Source organism: Capra hircus, chromosome 18 (genome assembly GCF_001704415.2).
Source record: "Capra hircus breed San Clemente chromosome 18, ASM170441v1, whole genome shotgun sequence".
Taxonomy (NCBI): domain Eukaryota; kingdom Metazoa; phylum Chordata; class Mammalia; order Artiodactyla; family Bovidae; genus Capra; species Capra hircus.
This window is the reverse complement of record NC_030825.1, coordinates 11,783,401-11,802,184: the sequence shown is the minus strand read 5'-3', so window position 1 is coordinate 11,802,184 and position 18,784 is coordinate 11,783,401. Positions and strand designations below refer to the sequence as shown.

The window sequence follows — 18,784 nt, the reverse complement described above, 5'->3', positions numbered from 1 at the left end:
CCACTCACGCACTTGTTCCTCGCCAGCTCCAGGCTCCAGGCTCGTGGGGCAGAGGTGATGCCCACGCACGCCACTGTGCCACAGGTGAGGCTGGCTGGCCTGGAGGCCTCCTCACCGCAGGGAGTGCTGTGAGGCCAGGTTCCCAGACCCTGGCTGAGGCTCAGGTCCGCCCTGATGATGCTTTCCTGCGGTTGTGTTCCGTCATTGCCGTCTCCGACTCTGTCTGCTGTAACACTGTCCTGTCTGTTTCAGTTTGAGCCCCAGCTACATCGACCTGACCGAGTGTCCTTACATGTGGCCCTACTGCTCCCAGCCTATCTACTATGGGGGCATGCCGACTATCGTCAACGTCACCATCCTCAATGGCATGGGAGTAACGGGGAGGATCGTGGACAAGGTGAGACTGCCCTCCGGCTGCCAGGGACCTAGATGTGGCCCAGACTTCCTCCTGTCCACAGCTGGGGATGGGAAGCAGTGGTTTGTTCTCCCCTGAGGCCTTTACGGATAAGTCAGAGATACAGTGATGAGACCAATTTGCTATGGTTATACTAGGCGTTTTGAGTTTGGTCATTTGAGTCTTCATCTTAACAGTTAATCACTGATAATTAAAGTCCCACTTGTAATTATTTTATTGTTTAATGAGTGCACATGGGCGTTTGTATTTAGAAGGTATGGTCTTTATTTGAATTTTGTTTTTATAATTTGTTTTACACTTACTATGTAAACATTATCACAACAATAAAGGATAGGGAAAAAGAACAGAAAAGTGATTTTAGCCTCAGACATGAACAGAACCACTATTAAAAAAAAGTTCAAGTCATATTTTGTAACAAATTACTGTAGTTGTTTAAATAAGTGTATTTAAATTGATTGAATGCCTGTCAGCTCTGTGTCATCCTTTATTTCATCTCACTTCTTTCTTTTTGGCTGTGCTCAGTCTTTGTTGCTATGCACAGGCTTTCTCTAGTTACCGCCAGCAGGGGCTACTCGAGTTGCAGTGTGCAGGCTTCTCATTTCGGGGGCTTCTCCTGTTGCAGAGTGCAGGGTCCAGTGCACGCGGGCTTTAGTAGTTGTGGCACTCGGGCCTAGGTACCCTGAGGCACACGGAAACTTCCCAGACCAGGATTGGAACCTGTGTCCCCTGTGCTGGCAGGCAGATATTTAACCACTGGGCCACCAGGATTGGTGCGGAATGTCTTGATGGCAGGATTTTACTTTTCATGAATCTGTCACAGAAAGTACTTTTTTCTTTTTTTTAAATTCTTTTTGTTACTTTTTGGCCACAGTGTGTCATGTAGGGTCTTAGTTCTCTGACCAGGAGTTGAACCCAAGCTCCCTGCAGTGGAAGCACAGTCCTAACCACTGGACTGCCAGGGAAATCCCCAGACAGTACATTTCTTTTGATTTTGTGAGATTAATAAAAGTCAGTTGCCTGGGAGGGAAAAAAAAGAATCTTTTCTATCCTTTATCTGAAAAGGATATTTTTAGTTATCTTTGTGTGGGTAGGCAAAAATTTAGTCTTTTTTTTTTTTCAATTTTCACATTAAAGCATTTAAAAAATGTTATTATATATAAGCGCTAATGTTAATGGTTGTTCAATATTATATGGAACTGCTAAGTCATAATTTGCTTACTATTCTTACTTGAACAAGGTGGTTTCACCTGTAAATACCTCACTGAATATCTTTGTATATTTGGTTTTCCTTTGTTCTGAATTACATTCTTAACATAATTTCCCTGGGTTAGAATTGCAAGTAAGAGGACATGAATGTTACTGTGGCTCTTGGGACATAATACCAAATGGTTTCCAGAAGAGGTCCATCACCTGAGGCTGCCACTGATGGTGTACAGAGTGGGGGTGTCTGGTGGTACATTCTTTTTCCCCAATTGCATGAAAGTTTAAAAAACGGAGATAAAATTCACATGCCATGAAATGCTACCCTTTTAAATTGTGCATTTCAGTGGTTATTACTATATTCACAAGTAGTTATGTTGTCTCATACAGTGTAATTCTGGAACATTTTCATCACTCGAAGGAGAGACCCTTGTTAACACTTCCCATTGCCTCCGCCTCAGACCCTGACAACTCCTAATGCACTTTGTCTCCATGGAGTTTCCTTTTCTGGACGGTTCCTGTGGACGGAATCATACGTTTCGTGGTCTTGTGACTGGCCTCTTCCACTGAGTGCATGTCTTTAACAGAGGCCCGTCCCCGCTGCAGCGCGTGCCAGAGCTTCGCCCCTTTCCGCGCCTTCCTGTGTGGATGGACCCGGCATTGTCAGTTGATGAACCTTTCGTTTTTATGTGGTTCATCGTATAACTTCAGCTCTACAGGGGATGGCGGGTACCTTGTTTAATGTGTGCTTTTTTGGTTATTGATGAAGTGGGGACCTGCGTGTTTGTTTCTGACTCTATTTCTCTTATGTGAATTAGCTTTTCATTTCTGGACCCATTTTACATTAGAGTCTAGGTTGTCCTTGTCATCTTCACACCAGTGTTGTGTGTCATGCTAAAGGATTGCCGAAGTTGCTGGGGTTTTGTCTCTTTAATATTAGAAATGGCTTAAAAATTTGGGGTAAAGGGGTGGTTTGGTAAAGGTTTCACTTTTTCATGTAGATGTTATTTTCATCTTTTATGATTATTTCAGTTTCAAAAACTAGAAACTCATCTCTCCAGAAATATAAGAAAATTTCAGTTTTATTTTTGACTCACTTTTCTTTTATGCTTAATAAATATTTAATGTTTTCATCTGTATTGAGTCAATCTGATGAGATGGATGAGAGTTCATTTTTTTCTCAGTTGTTAACCAGCAGTCGCAAAATAGCTTATTCAGAATCCGTGTCCTTTCTCATTGTCTGTGATACTGTATCCCATGAATATTTTTCTTCTTTTTCATGGGTTTTTTTTTTTTTTTTTAATATGCTTACCCTCCTGGGAAGTGTATGACTGTTCTCTGGCGTGTGAGGGAGTTAGCTTGAAGGACTGGTTCATTGTGAGAGCCACTGTCTGTCTCCCCTTTCAGGCTTCCCTTCTTCCTCGAGCCTGGAGAGCCTGGTGGGTGGTCTCCTTCACAGCGTGGCCAGCTCTCTCTGGGGCTCCTGGGCCCCCTGCCTGCCCAGTCACTGGCCTTGGGATCTAATTGGTCACGATTTACATCTGTATTTTTTAAATTATTTTATTCCTTTAAGTAGTTTGGTTCTTTAAGCATACAGCTGAGATCTAACCCCACATTTGAGCATTTTCTTTTATGTTGATTATTTGTCAGAAACAAGTTCTTTGTCAAACCATGTGTGTCCCCACCCCTTCCTTTGTTAAAGCTTGGAGGGGAAGAAATTTTTCTTTAAAACTGAAGTTTGTCAAAACAACTGTTTTGTCAAAAATAGTGTTTCTAGGCTTTTCTAGTGGATGATGGTCCAGACCCTGCCTGGGCGGCCTTGGTTACAGGCTGCTCAGTGTCTGTGTACATTGCATTTCGCCTGTTCAGTGGAGTGTTTCTCAGACACCAACGTTGGTAAGTTGGGAACCAAGCTTCTCACCCAGGCCTCTGCCTCTTCCTCCTGCAGCCTGAGTGGCAGCCCTACTTACCGCAGCATGGAGACAACATCGAGGTCGCTTTCTCTTACTCCTCAGTGCTGTGGCCCTGGTCCGGCTACCTGGCCATTTCCATCTCTGTCACCAAGAAGGCCGCCTCCTGGGAAGGCGTTGCACAGGGGCACGTCATGGTCACCGTGGCTTCCCCGGCAGAGGTGGACGTACGTGTGCCTAGGGGCTGTTGGGGAGGTGGCCGTGGGCTGAGCGCCGGGCACTTGGGTATGAGACACAGGCCATGTGGGTCCTGGCCTGGCGAGCACCCGGGGGCATGGCCTGCACGGTGAAGAGACTGTGGGCTGTTTCGTGCCACGTTTCTGGCATAAAACGTTTCTTCTGAGCAGAAGGGGCTTTTCAGAATTCTTCTCTTCCTTCAGTCAAACAGTGGTGCAGAACAGACGTCCACAGTGAAGCTGCCGATCAAGGTGAAGATCATCCCCGCCCCTCCCCGGAGCAAGCGCGTCCTCTGGGACCAGTACCACAACCTGCGCTACCCGCCCGGCTATTTCCCCCGGGACAACCTGAGGATGAAGAATGACCCTCTGGACTGGTGAGCCCATCACCCCTGCCCTGTCCTTCCCTGGCCAGGCTGGGGTGGGAAGGAGGGTGACCCGTGGCAGGCATGTAAGGCTGCCTATGTGGCCACCGCGATTCACTGCCAGCATCTCTGCTTGCCCATGCTGAGTTTGTGCAGCACAGCTGGCTGCTTGCTGGCCTTTTACATCTGTGCCACCACTAAAGTGATACTTTGGTGCACTTTACAAAACATGTCTTTGGCTATATCTTCTCGTCGTTTTCTCTCCATGTCTATGCTATGTGGGTAATTTCCCATTATCACTACTTTATATGCAGCCCAGGGCGAGCTGGTCTGAAAGGCTGGCTTTTGTGCCAGTGGACCAGCCCACTGGGCAGTGAAGCTGCTCCTTTGGAAGTGAACCCCGCGGCCATGTGGCCTTCAATCCGTGGAAGGACTAGGAGGGTTAGTGCTGGGCTTCCTCTGTTTCAGGAACGGTGACCACATCCACACCAACTTCAGGGACATGTACCAGCACCTGAGGAGCATGGGCTACTTCGTCGAAGTCCTCGGCTCCCCCTTCACGTGTTTTGATGCTAATCAGTACGGTGAGCAATGCGAGGTGCTGGCAGGCTGCCCCGCTTGGCTGAGGATGGGTGAGGGCAGGCTAGGGTCTGTGCTCCTGACGTTCAGCTGAAATGTGAAACTCTCAGGATCACTGGGGACAAGGACATTGGTACAGTTTCGTTATATTAGCATCAACATTATTGACTGGGTGATTTTTGCAAAAAGTAACGCCTGTGGCCTATGATTTGTTATGTAAGTGAAAATTGAAAGATTCCGGTCGGTAATGTTTGAGTAACAGAATACGTCTTAATACGTTTCTGGTCAATAATTTGATTTTTTTTTTTTTTTAATCAAAGAAATTCTAGCACAGAATTTTGCTTCTTTTTGAGTAAGTGAAATATCCTCATGTAGGTCATCACCAGTGAAACAGGCCATAGCTGGCCAGTGTCCAGGTGCTTTCGGACCCTGATCCTTAATCTTTTACACCCTCTTCTGACATGGAATAGAGGCACAGGACAAAATATTAGAAGCCAGTAACTGGAGATTCTGAGGCCAGTATAAAACCATATGTCTGAAATGGTGAGATGACCGTTCTCACCCCTGTCCCTCAGGAACGTTGCTCATGGTGGACAGTGAGGAAGAGTACTTCCCGGAGGAGGTGGCCAAGCTGCGGAGGGATGTGGACAACGGCCTCTCACTCATTGTCTTCAGTGACTGGTACAACACATCCGTGATGAGGAAAGTCAAGTTTTATGATGAAAACACGAGGTACTGACACGAATTGGATAAGAAATTTGACTTCATAGGAATTAAATCCCACCCAGCAGAGACCTAGAGTGATGACCTTTCTGGCCATGAAGCAGGTTTAGACTCCTGGTTAGGGCAAGCTCTCCTTTGGCAGAGATGTTCTTGAAAGTCAGCTGCTCATTGAACCAAGTACTAGTTGAAAGGGTTCATTGTTTTTGTTGATCTTTAGACACTGGAGCCTTAATTTTCTGTTTGTTCTTTTCTGTTCTTCCATCTCTCGTTTACTGTGTATGTTTAAATGCACCAGAAGAACTGTTATTTAAAGAAACCTTGCAGTAGATTGGTTATGGATGACAAATTTCCAGTGTATTATGAATGTCTCATCCTTATGATACATGTTCTTTCTTCGGAGTCTGTGACTTGAACGTCATAAGCTTCCTTCTTCCTTCACTAACCCTCTCAAGGTCTAGGCTTTATATGCATGTGTTTATGTTAAATGTGGTGCATTTCATGAAATAAATTGGGCTTCGGTTTATTCTGTACCCTGGTTGAAGCATTTACATTGTGCTGTTACTCAAACCTGGACAGTTAATTTTAGGTGAAGCCTCGTGTGGGTGGAGTGGCCTCTGGTGGGAGAAATCGGTTTTCTCACAAAATATGATGGGTTTGTGGGGTGCCTCAAGTGCCTCACGAAGGCCCTGTCCCTGTCATAGGCAGTGGTGGATGCCGGACACCGGAGGAGCCAATGTCCCAGCCCTGAACGAGCTGCTGTCAGTCTGGAACATGGCGTTCAGCGATGGCCTGTACGAGGGGGACTTTACCTTGGCGAACCATGACAGTAAGGTTTTGTGTTTGCTTTTAGTAGGTCTCGTCGTTCCCAGAGGTGGGCTAGCAGATGCCGTGCATCTTTGAAGTCTTGAGTTTTTCAGAGAGAGAGAAAATAATGAGCTGTCACCTAAATATGCAAGACTTGTGGAGAGAACTGAGCAGTGTCTGCACAGAGACACCTGCAGTTCTGGGTGCTCCCCCTAGTCTTTGTCCAGATTTGTGGGATGAAATACCTCCTGTCAGCATTCCTAGTTTTGGTTCTTTGTGTTCTGTATATTCCCAAATAAGAAACACTCTGCAGGTCCCTGATTATTTATGAAATTCTGTTGATGAAATAACATTGCATACCTCACTTAAGCACCCCACTATCTCCCTTCGTTTTGGTGACTAGTTTCTGAAACAGCGTCTTGAGCGTTATTCACTAACTGCTCTTCCTGACTTAGGTTGTCCCGAGTCTGACAGCTCCGATTTCTTTAATCTGCCCAGAAACCTTAGATTAATAGCATAATTTAGCTTGAGTTTTGAGATTATTACTTGTAGTTTGTGTGACCAGCCAATAATAGTAGCTCCTCTCTTAAGATCAGAAATGGTTTTAGTAGATACATGATGTCTAAAACGTGCATCCAGGTAATTGAACAGCTGCTGCTGAATGCCTTCAGTGTTTCCAGGCTCTAACTGTGAATGGCTGTTTATTCTAGTGTATTACGCGTCGGGGTGCAGCATTGCTAAATTTCCAGAAGATGGCATCGTGATAACACAGACATTTAAGGACCAAGGTACGGAATATGCTCTTCATATGCTTTTTGGTTTCTCTTTTTCTTTCTTTTTAATTTTTAATCACAGTTTTATTACATGTAAATCACCTACCATATGGAGGAGGGCATGGCAACTCACTCTAGTTTTCTTGCCTGGAGAACACCATGGACAGAGGAGCCTGGTGGGTTACAGTCCATGGAGTCGCAAAGAGTTGGACACGACTAAAATGACTTAGCATGCATGCGTGCACCTACCATAACATTCGCTCTTTTAAAGTCTACAGTTCAGTGATTTTTTTGTATATTCACAAGTTGTGCAGTCATCACCACCACCTAGTCCCAGAACATTTTCATCACCAGAAAAGAAGTCCATTCTCCATTAGCAGTTTGGATTTTTAAAAAATTCATCACAGTGTCTGTATGGTACTTCAGGTAAGACGTCTGTGTGATGATTCTGGAGGTACCAAGGAAGGTTCAACCATCTTTTGCTGATAATTAGAATACGTGGGTAGTGAGCACTGCAAAGTAAGTTGACTTTCCTATAGGAGAAGAGGGTATTGGTAAGGGTTTTTTGTGTTTTTTTTAAAACTACCTTCAAAGTTGCTTGAAGTTTTTGTTACTATTTATGAATTGTTCTGCTCTGTGATTGCCAGGTGATTAAAATTTTAGAGAAATGTTGACTGTTTTGAATGTCTTAACTATGTGAAGATAAAGAATATTGTAATACAAAGTCATCTCCTAAGATTCTCTGAAGAATTAGAAGGGAGGAAAGGTCTTTGCTTCCAGTTGCTCTTTTCTAACCCTGGAAGGTCAGCCATGTTGTGTCCCCAGCGTCGGTGCTGTGACTGTGCTCGGGTCACAGAGCAGACAGGGTGCAGGGAGCTGGGGAGCCTGGGCGCCTCTGCCCTTCCTGCAGGCGCCACCGCCCCCGTCCTGCCCAGGGTGGTCGTCCTGCAGCCCTGCGCTCCCGAGCCGGGGTCCGCGCCGCGCGTCTCTCCCCTGCGAGGTTATTGCATGGCCGCATGATGGGCACTTGCAGACTGGATCCATGTCCTTGTGCAGGTTGATGTTTCTCTCGTGTTTCAGAATGGCAGGCCCCCTTCATTGTGATGTTTGTCGTTTTCTGTGGTTGAAGTCAGGGACAGTTTCGTTAATAGAAAATGACAAGTCAGGATTTCTCACTCATGTGTTTGCATTTGCAAGGTGAAATTTACTTCTGTGTTGTCTGGAAGGGGCTCCTTCCATCCAGTCAAGGAAAAGTCAGTCAATGAGGAGTTCTGTGTTCATAAGATTATGTTTTAACTTTTAAGCACGTGTATGATCCTGTCTTCCCAGTCTCCCCGGCACACTGTACTGTGTCTTAGTGATTCTTTCTGAGCTCCATTGTTCACCAGGCCGTGTCGCTTCTGGATACCCCCTCCACCCCCAGCTGAAGGCCGTGGACTCCTTGTTAGCCTCTTGCCGTCTGGTAGCTCTTCATTTTGCGGGGAGAGGAAGTAGGTTAAGGGTGCATACTTTACTTTGGTGTTCTGCTAGTCTGAAAATAAAGATTAATTACCTTGGAATCCTTTTTAAAGGGCTTTTTATTTCCAAACAGGCTTTAGGTTGCTTGAATAATCTTGCGGGTACAAAATAGGAATTTAAAAATCTGGGTTATGCTGGATCAAAAAGGACCTTGTTGTCGGAGACGAAACTCTTGTCAGACCCTGAGGCCAGGCTGCACTTTCCCTGCTTCGTGTGTTTCACTGCCCTGTCTCTCCCTCTGACAAAGAAAAGCCTGTTTCCCTTCCGCGGGGTTCCTGGGGGCTTATATGCAGAGCATAGGAAGCTCTGCGTTCCTGTAGCCATATGTTCTAGAGTGACCGGCGCGGTAGGCGCTGGATGCAGACGTGCGTCATCTCGGTGTGCGGCTGCATTTGCCTCAGGGGCCGAGGCTCTGCTTATGAGCTGGTGTCACTGGCAGCAGCTACCGTGGCGTCTGTGCAGGGTCGTCCTGGTTCAGTTGATGTTGTGATTTGTCATCGGTTTGGGCAGAGGCGAGATAGCTCTGCTGTTGGAGCATTTGTACTGTGTTTGTGAGATTCATGTAACATACCTTAAATCAGAAATATATGGGCATGTGTTCTAAAGATGAGTGTCATTGTCGTAGCTTTTGTTACTAAACATGAAGCCTGGGCATCAGTGTGTATGACTGTGCATAGGTACCTGTGTGTTGAGGGGGCACTGCCCCTTGTGTGTATGTATTCTGAAGACATAGCCTCTTAGCATAATAAGAAGGGACAAAAGTTTGTGCTTGGGGGATGAAAAGAGAGAAGTGATGCCTTTAAAACTGTGAATACCATGTATCACCATTTCAGGTGAAAATGGAAAAGGAGGATTATGGGAATACACATACACACACAGGCGCAAACTTTGCTGCAACCCAAATTAGTGGCACTTTATACATTGTTCTCTTCTCCTAAAAGTTTGCACTGTTGTGACTGCATGTTAGATCTTACTGTGATTTTTTTTTTCCTTCTGTTTTATCATGTGGACTAAATGTCAAGTTAAGAGGCAGCTGGGAAGTGCTTCATTTCCTCCCGGAAGTTCTCACTCCTGTTCTGTTGTGTTGTTTCAGGACTAGAGGTCTTGAAGCAGGAAACGGTGGTGGTTGAAAACGTCCCCATTTTGGGGCTGTACCAGCTCCCAGCTGAGGGCGGCGGCCGTGTCGTGCTGTATGGAGACTCCAACTGCTTGGACGACAGTCACCGGCAGAAGGGTGAGCGGTGGTGCTGCTGAGCGGGTGGGCTCGGTGGCCGTGACGTTCCCGCTTTCTGTCCTGGTCCCTGAACAGGCCCCCATGAGGTGCTGGTGAACAGGTAGAGGCTGCTCGGGATGTTTTGATAGGTATTTTGGGCCAGACGCGTTTAATAAGCAAAATAAAACTTTGTGGTCTTCCAGAGAGGCTGGCAGATGGCAGACCCACCATGTGTGGGTGGGAGGCTGTTTACCTGTCTCTGCCCTCCCTGACTCCATCTCTGGCGTCTGTGTCCCTGGCACTACTCTGCAGGTCCCCTCTTGCATCTGACCACCCCTTTGATGTGGGCCCAGCACTTGGCCCTCATGCCAGACCTTGGAGTTTTGGCTGTTGTGAGGGGTGTGTAGTATCATTGTTGGGTGTGAGGGGGTGGCAGAGAGGGGGCACCTAGTCCTTAGAACCCCTCTTTAGCATCCCTCTTTTCCAGCATCTCTTGATGAGTCCTTCACATTTGAAGGATGAGCTTGGACACAGACTTGTCTTTCTCAAGATTGCTTTGTAAAGGAGGGGTGGATGGGTGCAAGTGTTCCATATCTGCTGAGGGGAGACGACAAGACCAGAACTAGAAACTAGTCTTCGGGGACAGGAGGGCGGGGGGAGGCATGTCGTCATGGGCAGGTGGTGACCAGGCTTCATGGGGGGGGCCAAGGTGGCTTGAACATAGCTGGCCTCCTGCCTGGGGTGCCCCTCTCCCCCTGTCTCTCCCTGTGCCCTCTCTGTGATGTGAAGGTTAAGTAACTGCATTCCTAGCATTTCACGTAAAGCATTAGGATATTGTTGTTGTTGTTGTTTTTTTTTAATAAAAATCAAAAGTGAAGGTTAAAGTTATAGTTGAAAGAAGATTAATGTTTTATTTCTGTAGAGACTGTCATTGCAGACCTGAGGTCTTGGGAAGCGTCTTTATTGGCCCTGTCAGTGGTTGGGGGCCTGTCCTGTCCCACACTCCCTATGGCTACCTGGAGGAGCTTTCGGGGCCATGAGCACTTGACTCGAGCTCTGTTGGGGGACAGGCGCTTCCTGCCATCCCCTCCTTTCTGTGAGCCGCCTCCTGTCTGTGCTGGTTTTGGGGGACGTGGCAGCTGCGGGGAGAAGCTGGTGGGGGCAATGGTCCAGGTTTAGCCAGTGCAGCTCCTCGGTCTCCTGAGAGGAAAGTCCATCCACTTGGCCCCACAAGGGGGTTGTTGAGCACAGCCTGGCACAGGACTCGCAGTGACGTCCCCCGGAGAACTGTCTTCCTACTCTGTGGCTGGGGCCGCCAACTCAGGGCAGCCCAAACCACTAGACTGCACTTGCACTGACCTTGAGCCCACCTCTCCGGATGCGCGTGGTGGTCCTGGCTCCTCCCTCGCCTGAGATCTAGGCTCTCCCCTCCTCCAGGACAGCCTGTGGGCACTGGCCGGGGTCAGCTCCTCACTCTCCCCGCCTCGGCAGGCCCCCCGTTCTGAAGCAGCACTTCTTCCTGTGCTGCCATGTGGCCCTGCTGTCCCTGAAGGGGCCCCACCCGTCCTCATCAGAGCCAGGGGGTGGTGCCCGGGCAGCGCGTGCAGCCCTGAGCCTGTGGGCCAGCCTGGCTGAGCCTGGGGCCTTGAAAGGAGGCCCTGTGGGCAGCCGGTGACCAAGATGACATGAGCGTCTCACGCAGGGCCGTGCTGGGACCTGGTCTTTCCCTGCCCCATTTCCCCCTTGTTCGGAGCTCACTTTAGGTTTCCTGTAGAGGCTGCTTTAAACTGTCGACTTCCTAAGCAGTGTGTTGTTTACCCTGCAGACTGCTTTTGGCTCTTGGATGCGCTCCTGCAGTTCACGTCGTATGGGGTGACGCCCCCCAGCCTCAGCCATTCAGGGGCTCGGCAGCGCCCCCCCAGCGGAGCAGGCTCGGCAGCCCCGGAGAGGATGGAAGGTGAGTGGCCTCGGAGGTGGGGGTTCCGGGGCGCAGACTCACTTGAAACGACATGGCTTCGGGGCTCTGGGGTCAGCAGGTCTGCACAGTCACTAGGTACCAGGCGCTGGGCCAGGGGGGCTTCACAGGGACTACTCTCTGAGTTCTCTTAGAACCTGGAAAGCAGATACTTCTTCCAAGTCCATGAAAGAGATGGGCCCAGGTCCCCCAGCAGTGGGCCACTCAGCGGAGCCCGGTCTGCGAGCCCTCACAGCCTGAGCCCCGCCTCCCAGACTGTCCTTGGACGCGTGGTGTGAGCCGGTGTAGTTCTGACCTTCCCACTGACCTCATTTAAGGAGTAAAAAGAAACGAGAAGTTCCTTGTGATAAAACTGTACAGCCCCAGTCCCCAGAATATTATTATTTAAATGTGTGGCACCTAGCCTCTCAGTTGCTCAGTAGCCATGTGTGGGCAATGGCTACAGTAAGGGGCAGCATGGATCTGAGAAATAAAAGGAATTTGGAATTTTGAAAATGGAGATTTTCTTTTTGGCATTAAATATTTGAAGAGATGCTGTTTCCATGAAGCGTATCTACAGGTTAGACTGCTTGAGTGTAGGCACGTATGTGTGATTACGGGCATGAGGGGGCCCGGCTGCTGCTGTGCGTGCAGTGTGGCCACTTTAGAGGAAGCAACAGCTAACGAAGTCTCTTTTTCCCCTGCCTCCTAACAATGATGGCCTGTCGGTGGGTGCTGCCCAGGGAACCACCTGCACCGGTACTCCAAGGTCCTGGAGGCCCGGCTCGGAGGCCCTGAGCCACGCGCGCTGCCAGCCTGTCCACACCTGTCGTGGGCCAAGCCACAGCCTTTAAACGAGACGGCTCCCAGGTTGGTGTCTCCTGTGCTTTTCCACTTCTTCTGCTGGATTTATGATTCATTGCTTCTTTTTTAATAGGAGAGAATGGAATTTTACTGACATCATTATCGAATAATCCAATCTAGCTTGTCATTTGTGATGGTTTTTAAATTAGCGAGCCCCCGTATTGACCTTTAGAATCACGCACCCTAGTGGTATTATGCATAAAAAGAGCTCTGGTAATTAGCCTTCTGGTGAAGTTTGCTTGGTTTTTGCTTGAAAAGCTGTAATCTGACATTATGTCCCTGGAAGGGTCGCTCTGACTCCTTAAGCTGGAGATTTGGGAGTTGAGTGCGCCTGTGTGCGGTGTTGATTCTGGAATACAGATGGGGTCTTCCTGTGTCCCACTGGGGCGACCTGGAGTCACGTTTATGCCCTCACCCCATGCTGGGTGTTGTCCCTGGTAAAGTGACCTCAGACTGTGCCAGGCCCAGACACTGATCTGCCTGCTTCTCCATCTGGCTATCAAGCTCAAGCTCTTCGTTTGTGTCAGTTCCTTTTAGAAGCCAAAATTGAGTGACCTGTGCTGCTTCTCTGTTCAGGCAGAAGAGCCAACTCAGTCCACTGGTTCCTGTTTCCTCTGGATCGCTCCTCTCCCGTTTCTCTCTTTGGCATCTCTGGCCCCAGCAGGAGATCCTGCTGTGGCGAGGAGGATTGCAGTCCTAATACAGTGATGCAGGGCCCCATATTCTGGGCATGGCTGTGGGAGACCCCACGGCTCCTCCTCCTCTGGGCAGCTGCCAGCCACTGTCTCCCTCATGGGCAGCACACCCCACACACGCAGCCATTTCCCCTCCGGGGGCTCCTGCCTTCTCTCCCCTACCAGCTGCCCACTTTGCTTGGGTCTCAGCATGTACAGTGTTGGGGTGTGTGTGGCAGGGCATGGGGACTGCCATCTACACGGTGAACCACGAGGAGGGAGATGCCTGCAGAAGGCCTAGAAGCTTCCTGTGCTTGACTGTCGTCATGAACAGAAGCCCTGAGTACACCTCTCACTCACCATGTCATCTTTAGAACATGCTCAATAGGAAACGGCATTGGAGATTCATCACGTCGTCTCCTCGTCAGCAGTTTCTTCCTGAAACTTTAATTACTGAGTACTTTTCCATTCCAGTTAACATGCCATCATTTAAAATTTTCTGATAAGATTCCATTTTTATATCATTTATTTATAACCTATCATTATCCAAACATTCAAACCAGACTTTAATTCCAGCCGTTGTCAGCAGTTCACACTCAGTGGACAGTCACTGTCAGCAAAGGTTCTTGAAACCCACTTCTTCTCCATGGTACTGCTGAGGGCTCTGAGAACAGATGACATTGTCTTATATCTGTGTGTCCATCAGACAGCCCGTCACGTACCAGCCTGGCCCATCAGGGTGCTGCTGCTGTGCAGCCCCTAGAGTTTTATTTTCACTGTCGCTCTCTGGAATTCCTTCTTCCTAAAACACCCACCAGACCCCACTTTTATCTCACTTCTTGCTGGAAATTGTTCTCAGTCCTCAGCGACCTAGATCTGGGTCTAGATTCTGAATCTCTGAGGAGATGTAAAACAATGTCAGAGTGTCCCAGTCAGCCCTGCAAAGGTCAGGGTCAGTGCTGAGTGCAGGTGTTCACTCCGTCCTTGAAAGCGGGATGCAGTTCCCGGTGTTGTTCCCGGGTGTCGGGCGTCCATACTACCAGTGGCTGTAGGGCAGACCTACGAGGAGCCCCATGCGAGGCTAACCTGTCCTCCTGTCAGGACATTGTGGAATTCTCAAATGATAGTGTGAAGCTCTGTCACCCCGACTGCTCAGCAAGAAAGGGTCACTGGGGGTTAATTAAATTCCAGAACAGGAGAGCACTGTGAGCATTAAAAGACATCCCCATGTATATTCACCTGCAGGGTTATAAAGCTTAAATACGTCAATTCCATAACTTAGCATTGTCAGTTTAATTTCCAGACTGATTAAACTGAAAAGCAAAGTGAAATCATATAAAATAGAGCAGGTTATAGTCCAAGCAGTTGCCCAGCTGGAAGTGCCCGATAGCAGCTTGTCAGGAAGCCTCTTTACGGAGCTGGTATCTCCCGGCTGCCCACTGACCTGCCTCTTGAGTGCTGCTAGAACTCAGCTCTCTGCTCTCACTTGGCCAAAGTAAGAGATGGGCCAGCAAGGTCCACATGAATAAGAAGCAGAGTGGGGAATTCATAACTGCAAGCATATTTCATTCTCCTCCCTTGTTTCAGCCAGAATGGCCTTCAGATTTTCCGTCCGCACTCTTGGCTCTCGTCTCTGTGTCCCCCCACGCTGCTCTTGGCCGTGCACCAGCCTCTCTCCCTCAGTTACATGTGCCTCCGACCTCAGAGTTAGTGCTGAGAGTAAGGGTGCAGCCGAAACGAGTCCAGTGCATTTTGCAAAGCACATGTGCTCCCTTCATTATCCTGAGCCCTCAGGCAAGGCCCATGCCCACTCCTTTATTCCCGTGTTTCTGTCCACTGCTCGGTTACTTGTGTGTCTGCCTCGTTCTCCCTCCTGCGAGTGGTGTCCTTGAGGACCAAGGTGACAGCTGGCTCCCAGCGCCAGGTCTGCCCCCTTTGCCACATCACAGTAGGTGCCCATGGCTCTGCTGTCCCATGGCACTGGAAGGAAACTGGTCCTTCCAGCCGGGCTGTGTCCATTGCCGCTGTCCACCAGCTCCTTCAGAGGTCATGTGTAGTTTCCTCATTTTCTGCTGGGTCGTGTTCCTGGTTGAAGCCAAGACAGTCTCGTGTTGGTGGTGTTATAGACCCTCTAGAAGCATCTCGTGCATAAGGTCTCAATCTGACATCCTCGTCTGGGGGCCTGGAAGTGCCCCTCAGTTGTCCACAGTTGTGTTTAGATAGACACAGATGGGACGTCAGTTCACATTTCTGTTTAAATCACTTTCTGTTTCTTAGGAATTGGCTCAGTTGCCTGGGGCCAGTACAGTTGCTTATGTTTATTTTGTTTAAATCTGTTTTCCTGAAGTAACCTTTGGAAACACCAGAAGTTGCTCTCCATTGACCTGGACAAAGTGGTATTGCCCAACTTCCGATCGAATCGCCCTCAAGTGAGGCCCTTGTCTCCTGGAGAGAGTGGAGCCTGGGACATTCCTGGAGGTCAGTTCTAGGTGCTTTATTGTGGGGCTGAGTCATCCTATGGTTTATTCAAAGAGCCTCTCCCTTTTGCCCAGGAGGTGGGCCAGGCTGTTCCTGTCTTTGCCTTCCTGGGAGCAGCAGTGGTCCAGGCTTTCTTCCTGGTACAAATCACAAGGCCAGAGCAGACCTAAAGGATCAACGCACTGTGGCCTCTTAGAAAATCCTATCTGAATTTTCAAATCTGAATTTATTTTATGATGTTCGTCTGTCACAGCCTGACTCTGAACCCTCAACCCAGACATCTCCACCGATTCTCTGCCCCAGCCCACCTGGGATGGGACTTCCCTAACCTGGGATGCCCAGTTAATTTTGGGGGTGTCCCTTCCCCCAAGTGACATCAGATGTCCCTCCCTCGCCCCCAACCCTGATATGGCTTTGGCCTGGCTAGGCTGTCGGGGGCAGGTAGTCCTTTATCTGGGACGATGGGATCAAGTCATTCTGGCAGAGTGTGGGCCCCTCTTCTGCTCTGGAAATCACTATGCTCTTACATGACTTTATAGCTTCCTGGGGGCATTTCTCCTGGTTCTAGGAATTACCCAGAAAAACTCCAGGGATCAGGAATGGGTACCCTGTCCCATGTGGTCCAGCCCTGTGTTCTGGAACCCTGGCGTTGTCCAGTTACAGAGCTGATGGCAGCATGAACCCCAGGGTCCACCAGCGGCCATGCTCAGGTGCCCACCACAAGTCTCACCTGTCGGAGGCCTTCCCAGCGGTGAGGCCAGCTGTCCTCACCTCCCTGCTGGCCTGCACTTTTCTCTCCTCCTTGCTCTGGGTCACTACAAGCCCAGCTGGTTGCAGCCGTCAGACTGACCATCTTCCCACTGTCGTGCAGGGATCATGCCCGGCCGCTACAACCAGGAGGTGGGCCAGACCATTCCCGTTTTCGCCTTCCTGGGAGCCATGGTGGTCTTGGCCTTCTTCGTGGTGCAGATCAACAAGGCCAAGAGCAGGCCGAAGCGGAGGAAGCCCAGGGTGAAACGCCCACAGCTCGTGCAGCAGGTTCACCCTCCAAAGGCCCCCTCGGTGTGATGTCCACCCAGCCGGCTGTGAGAGCCGGGGAGCGCCTTTGCGGGCAGCCATGGGGCAGGTGGAGCTGTGGGGTCTGAGGGGCCCCGGCTCAAAAGGGCTCAAGCCTTCAGCTGGGCGTTTGCAGTAGCTGAGAGCCTGTGCTGCACGGGGCTGGGGCCACTGGAGGGCCCCGAAGGGCAGCCTGGAGTCAGACCTCGCCAGCCGCCCATGCACCAAAGACTAAGACGACGTCTAAAGGCTGTCGGGGAGGAAGCAGCTCTGACCAAGCCAGACGTGCTCCATAAAGGCTATTTTCTATATTTATTGTTGGGGAAAAGTCACTTTAAAGACTTGTGCTGTTTGGAAGCAAAGCTATTTTTTTTGTCAATGGAATGCAGTTTTTTACTATTTCATCATGAGGACTAACACAGATGCTACGATATCCTTTTTGATGAAAGGACAGACTGAGATTTGAAAGAAACTTGCACAAATCTGTGAAACATAGCCCTTCGCTTTATTTTTATAAGTATCAACTGCCATCATGTTTTGTAATTTGGGTCTTGATTTCACCATTGTCGGTGAAGAAAATTTTCAATAAATATGCATTACCTGTATGAAGCTAAGGGGCTTCCCACGTGGCTCAGTGGTAAAGCATCTGCCTGCCAACGCAGGAGACATGGGTTTGATCCCTGGGTTGGGAAGATCCCATGGAGGGAGGGAATGGCAGCCCACTCCAATCATCTTGCCTGGGAAGTCCCATACACAGAGGGGCCTGGCGGGCTGCAGTCTGTGGGGTTGCAGAGTCGGACATGACTGAACGTGCACGCATGCATGCATGAAGCTAAGAAGCGATGTGTAAGTGGTCCCCGGCCCACCTGTCCCTTTCTCCTAATGACAGCCTGGAATGGGTTCTGAATCGGCCTATTGAATTTTCTTGAGATATAATTCACCACTACAAAATTCTCTGTGTAAAAGTGTATAGTTCTGTCGGTTTTAGTATATTCACAAGTTTGTGCACCATCCTTGCTGTAATTCCAGAACATTTTCATCACCTCCAAAAGAAACCTCGTACACAGCAGCAAGTCAGCCTCTATCCTCTCCCCCACTGCCCCAGGCTGGCTCTGATGTGCTGTCTCTCTGAATTCGCCTGTTCTGAACATTGCATGTAAGCAGCACCATGTAATACATGGCCTTTGGGGACTAGCTGCTTCCACAGAGCGTGTTTTAGTGGTCTGTCCATGTCATGGCTGGCTCAGTACTTCACTCCTTCCTAGACCTCAGTAACACTGTCATGTGGACAGGTCTTAGTTTGTTTATCCTTACTTGACGGACCTCTGAGCTGCTTCCACTTTTTATCTGTTGTGAACAGTCTTGCTTTGACCATGCGGGTACCATTTTTGGTGTGGACATAAGTTTCCATTCCTGTTGGGATGACACCTAAGAGTAAAATCCTGTAGCTTTATGCTTCATTTTTTGAGGAACCACCAAGCTCTCTTTTCAAAGCTTCACTGTTTTATCTGTAGTTCCTGCCAGCAGTGGATGAGGGTCACAGCTTTACCTTCTCTCCAACACGTGCTGTTACCCAGCTTTTTGACAGCTGCACCCCAGGGGATGTGAACTGATGTCTCCCTGTGGTTCGATTTGCACTTCCCTAAAGATTAGTGTTGCTGAGCATTTTTTCATGTGTTCATCGGCCATTTTTCTGTCTTTGGAGAAATGTCCGTTCAGTTTCATTTTTTGAGTTGTCTTTATCGTTGACTTGTAAGAGTTCTTTATATGTTTCAGATGAAAGTCCCTGATGAGATACATGACTTGAAAATAGTTTCTCTCATTCTGTCAGTTATCTTTTTACTTTCCTAATGGTATCCTTTCGGGCCTGAGTTTTTCATTTTGATGAAGTTCATTTTATCTGTCAGGGTCAATTTCTAAGAAACCATCGCCTTATCCAGGGCAGCCTGTTAATTTTTAACCCCTGCCTGTATAGTCTGTTTTCTGTTCTTCAGCTGGCCCAGACATCAGCTTTCAGATGAC

The 18,784-nt window shown here is 48.8% G+C and overlaps 1 protein-coding gene across 1 annotated transcript in view; it reads left to right on the top strand.

Moving 5' to 3' along the window:
- MBTPS1 (membrane bound transcription factor peptidase, site 1) overlaps window positions 1-17,376 on the top strand; it is a 45,162-nt gene extending 27,786 nt beyond the window's left edge. Inside the window, exons 12-23 of the mRNA XM_018061778.1 lie at window positions 253-397; window positions 3,564-3,752; window positions 3,966-4,138; window positions 4,595-4,710; window positions 5,281-5,437; window positions 6,130-6,254; window positions 6,943-7,020; window positions 9,617-9,757; window positions 11,562-11,693; window positions 12,434-12,560; window positions 15,576-15,706; window positions 16,578-17,376. Of these exons, the coding sequence (XP_017917267.1) occupies window positions 253-397; window positions 3,564-3,752; window positions 3,966-4,138; window positions 4,595-4,710; window positions 5,281-5,437; window positions 6,130-6,254; window positions 6,943-7,020; window positions 9,617-9,757; window positions 11,562-11,693; window positions 12,434-12,560; window positions 15,576-15,706; window positions 16,578-16,774 (1,711 nt within the window). The 3' untranslated portion in view covers window positions 16,775-17,376. The remainder of the gene's footprint in view (window positions 1-252; window positions 398-3,563; window positions 3,753-3,965; window positions 4,139-4,594; window positions 4,711-5,280; window positions 5,438-6,129; window positions 6,255-6,942; window positions 7,021-9,616; window positions 9,758-11,561; window positions 11,694-12,433; window positions 12,561-15,575; window positions 15,707-16,577) is intronic.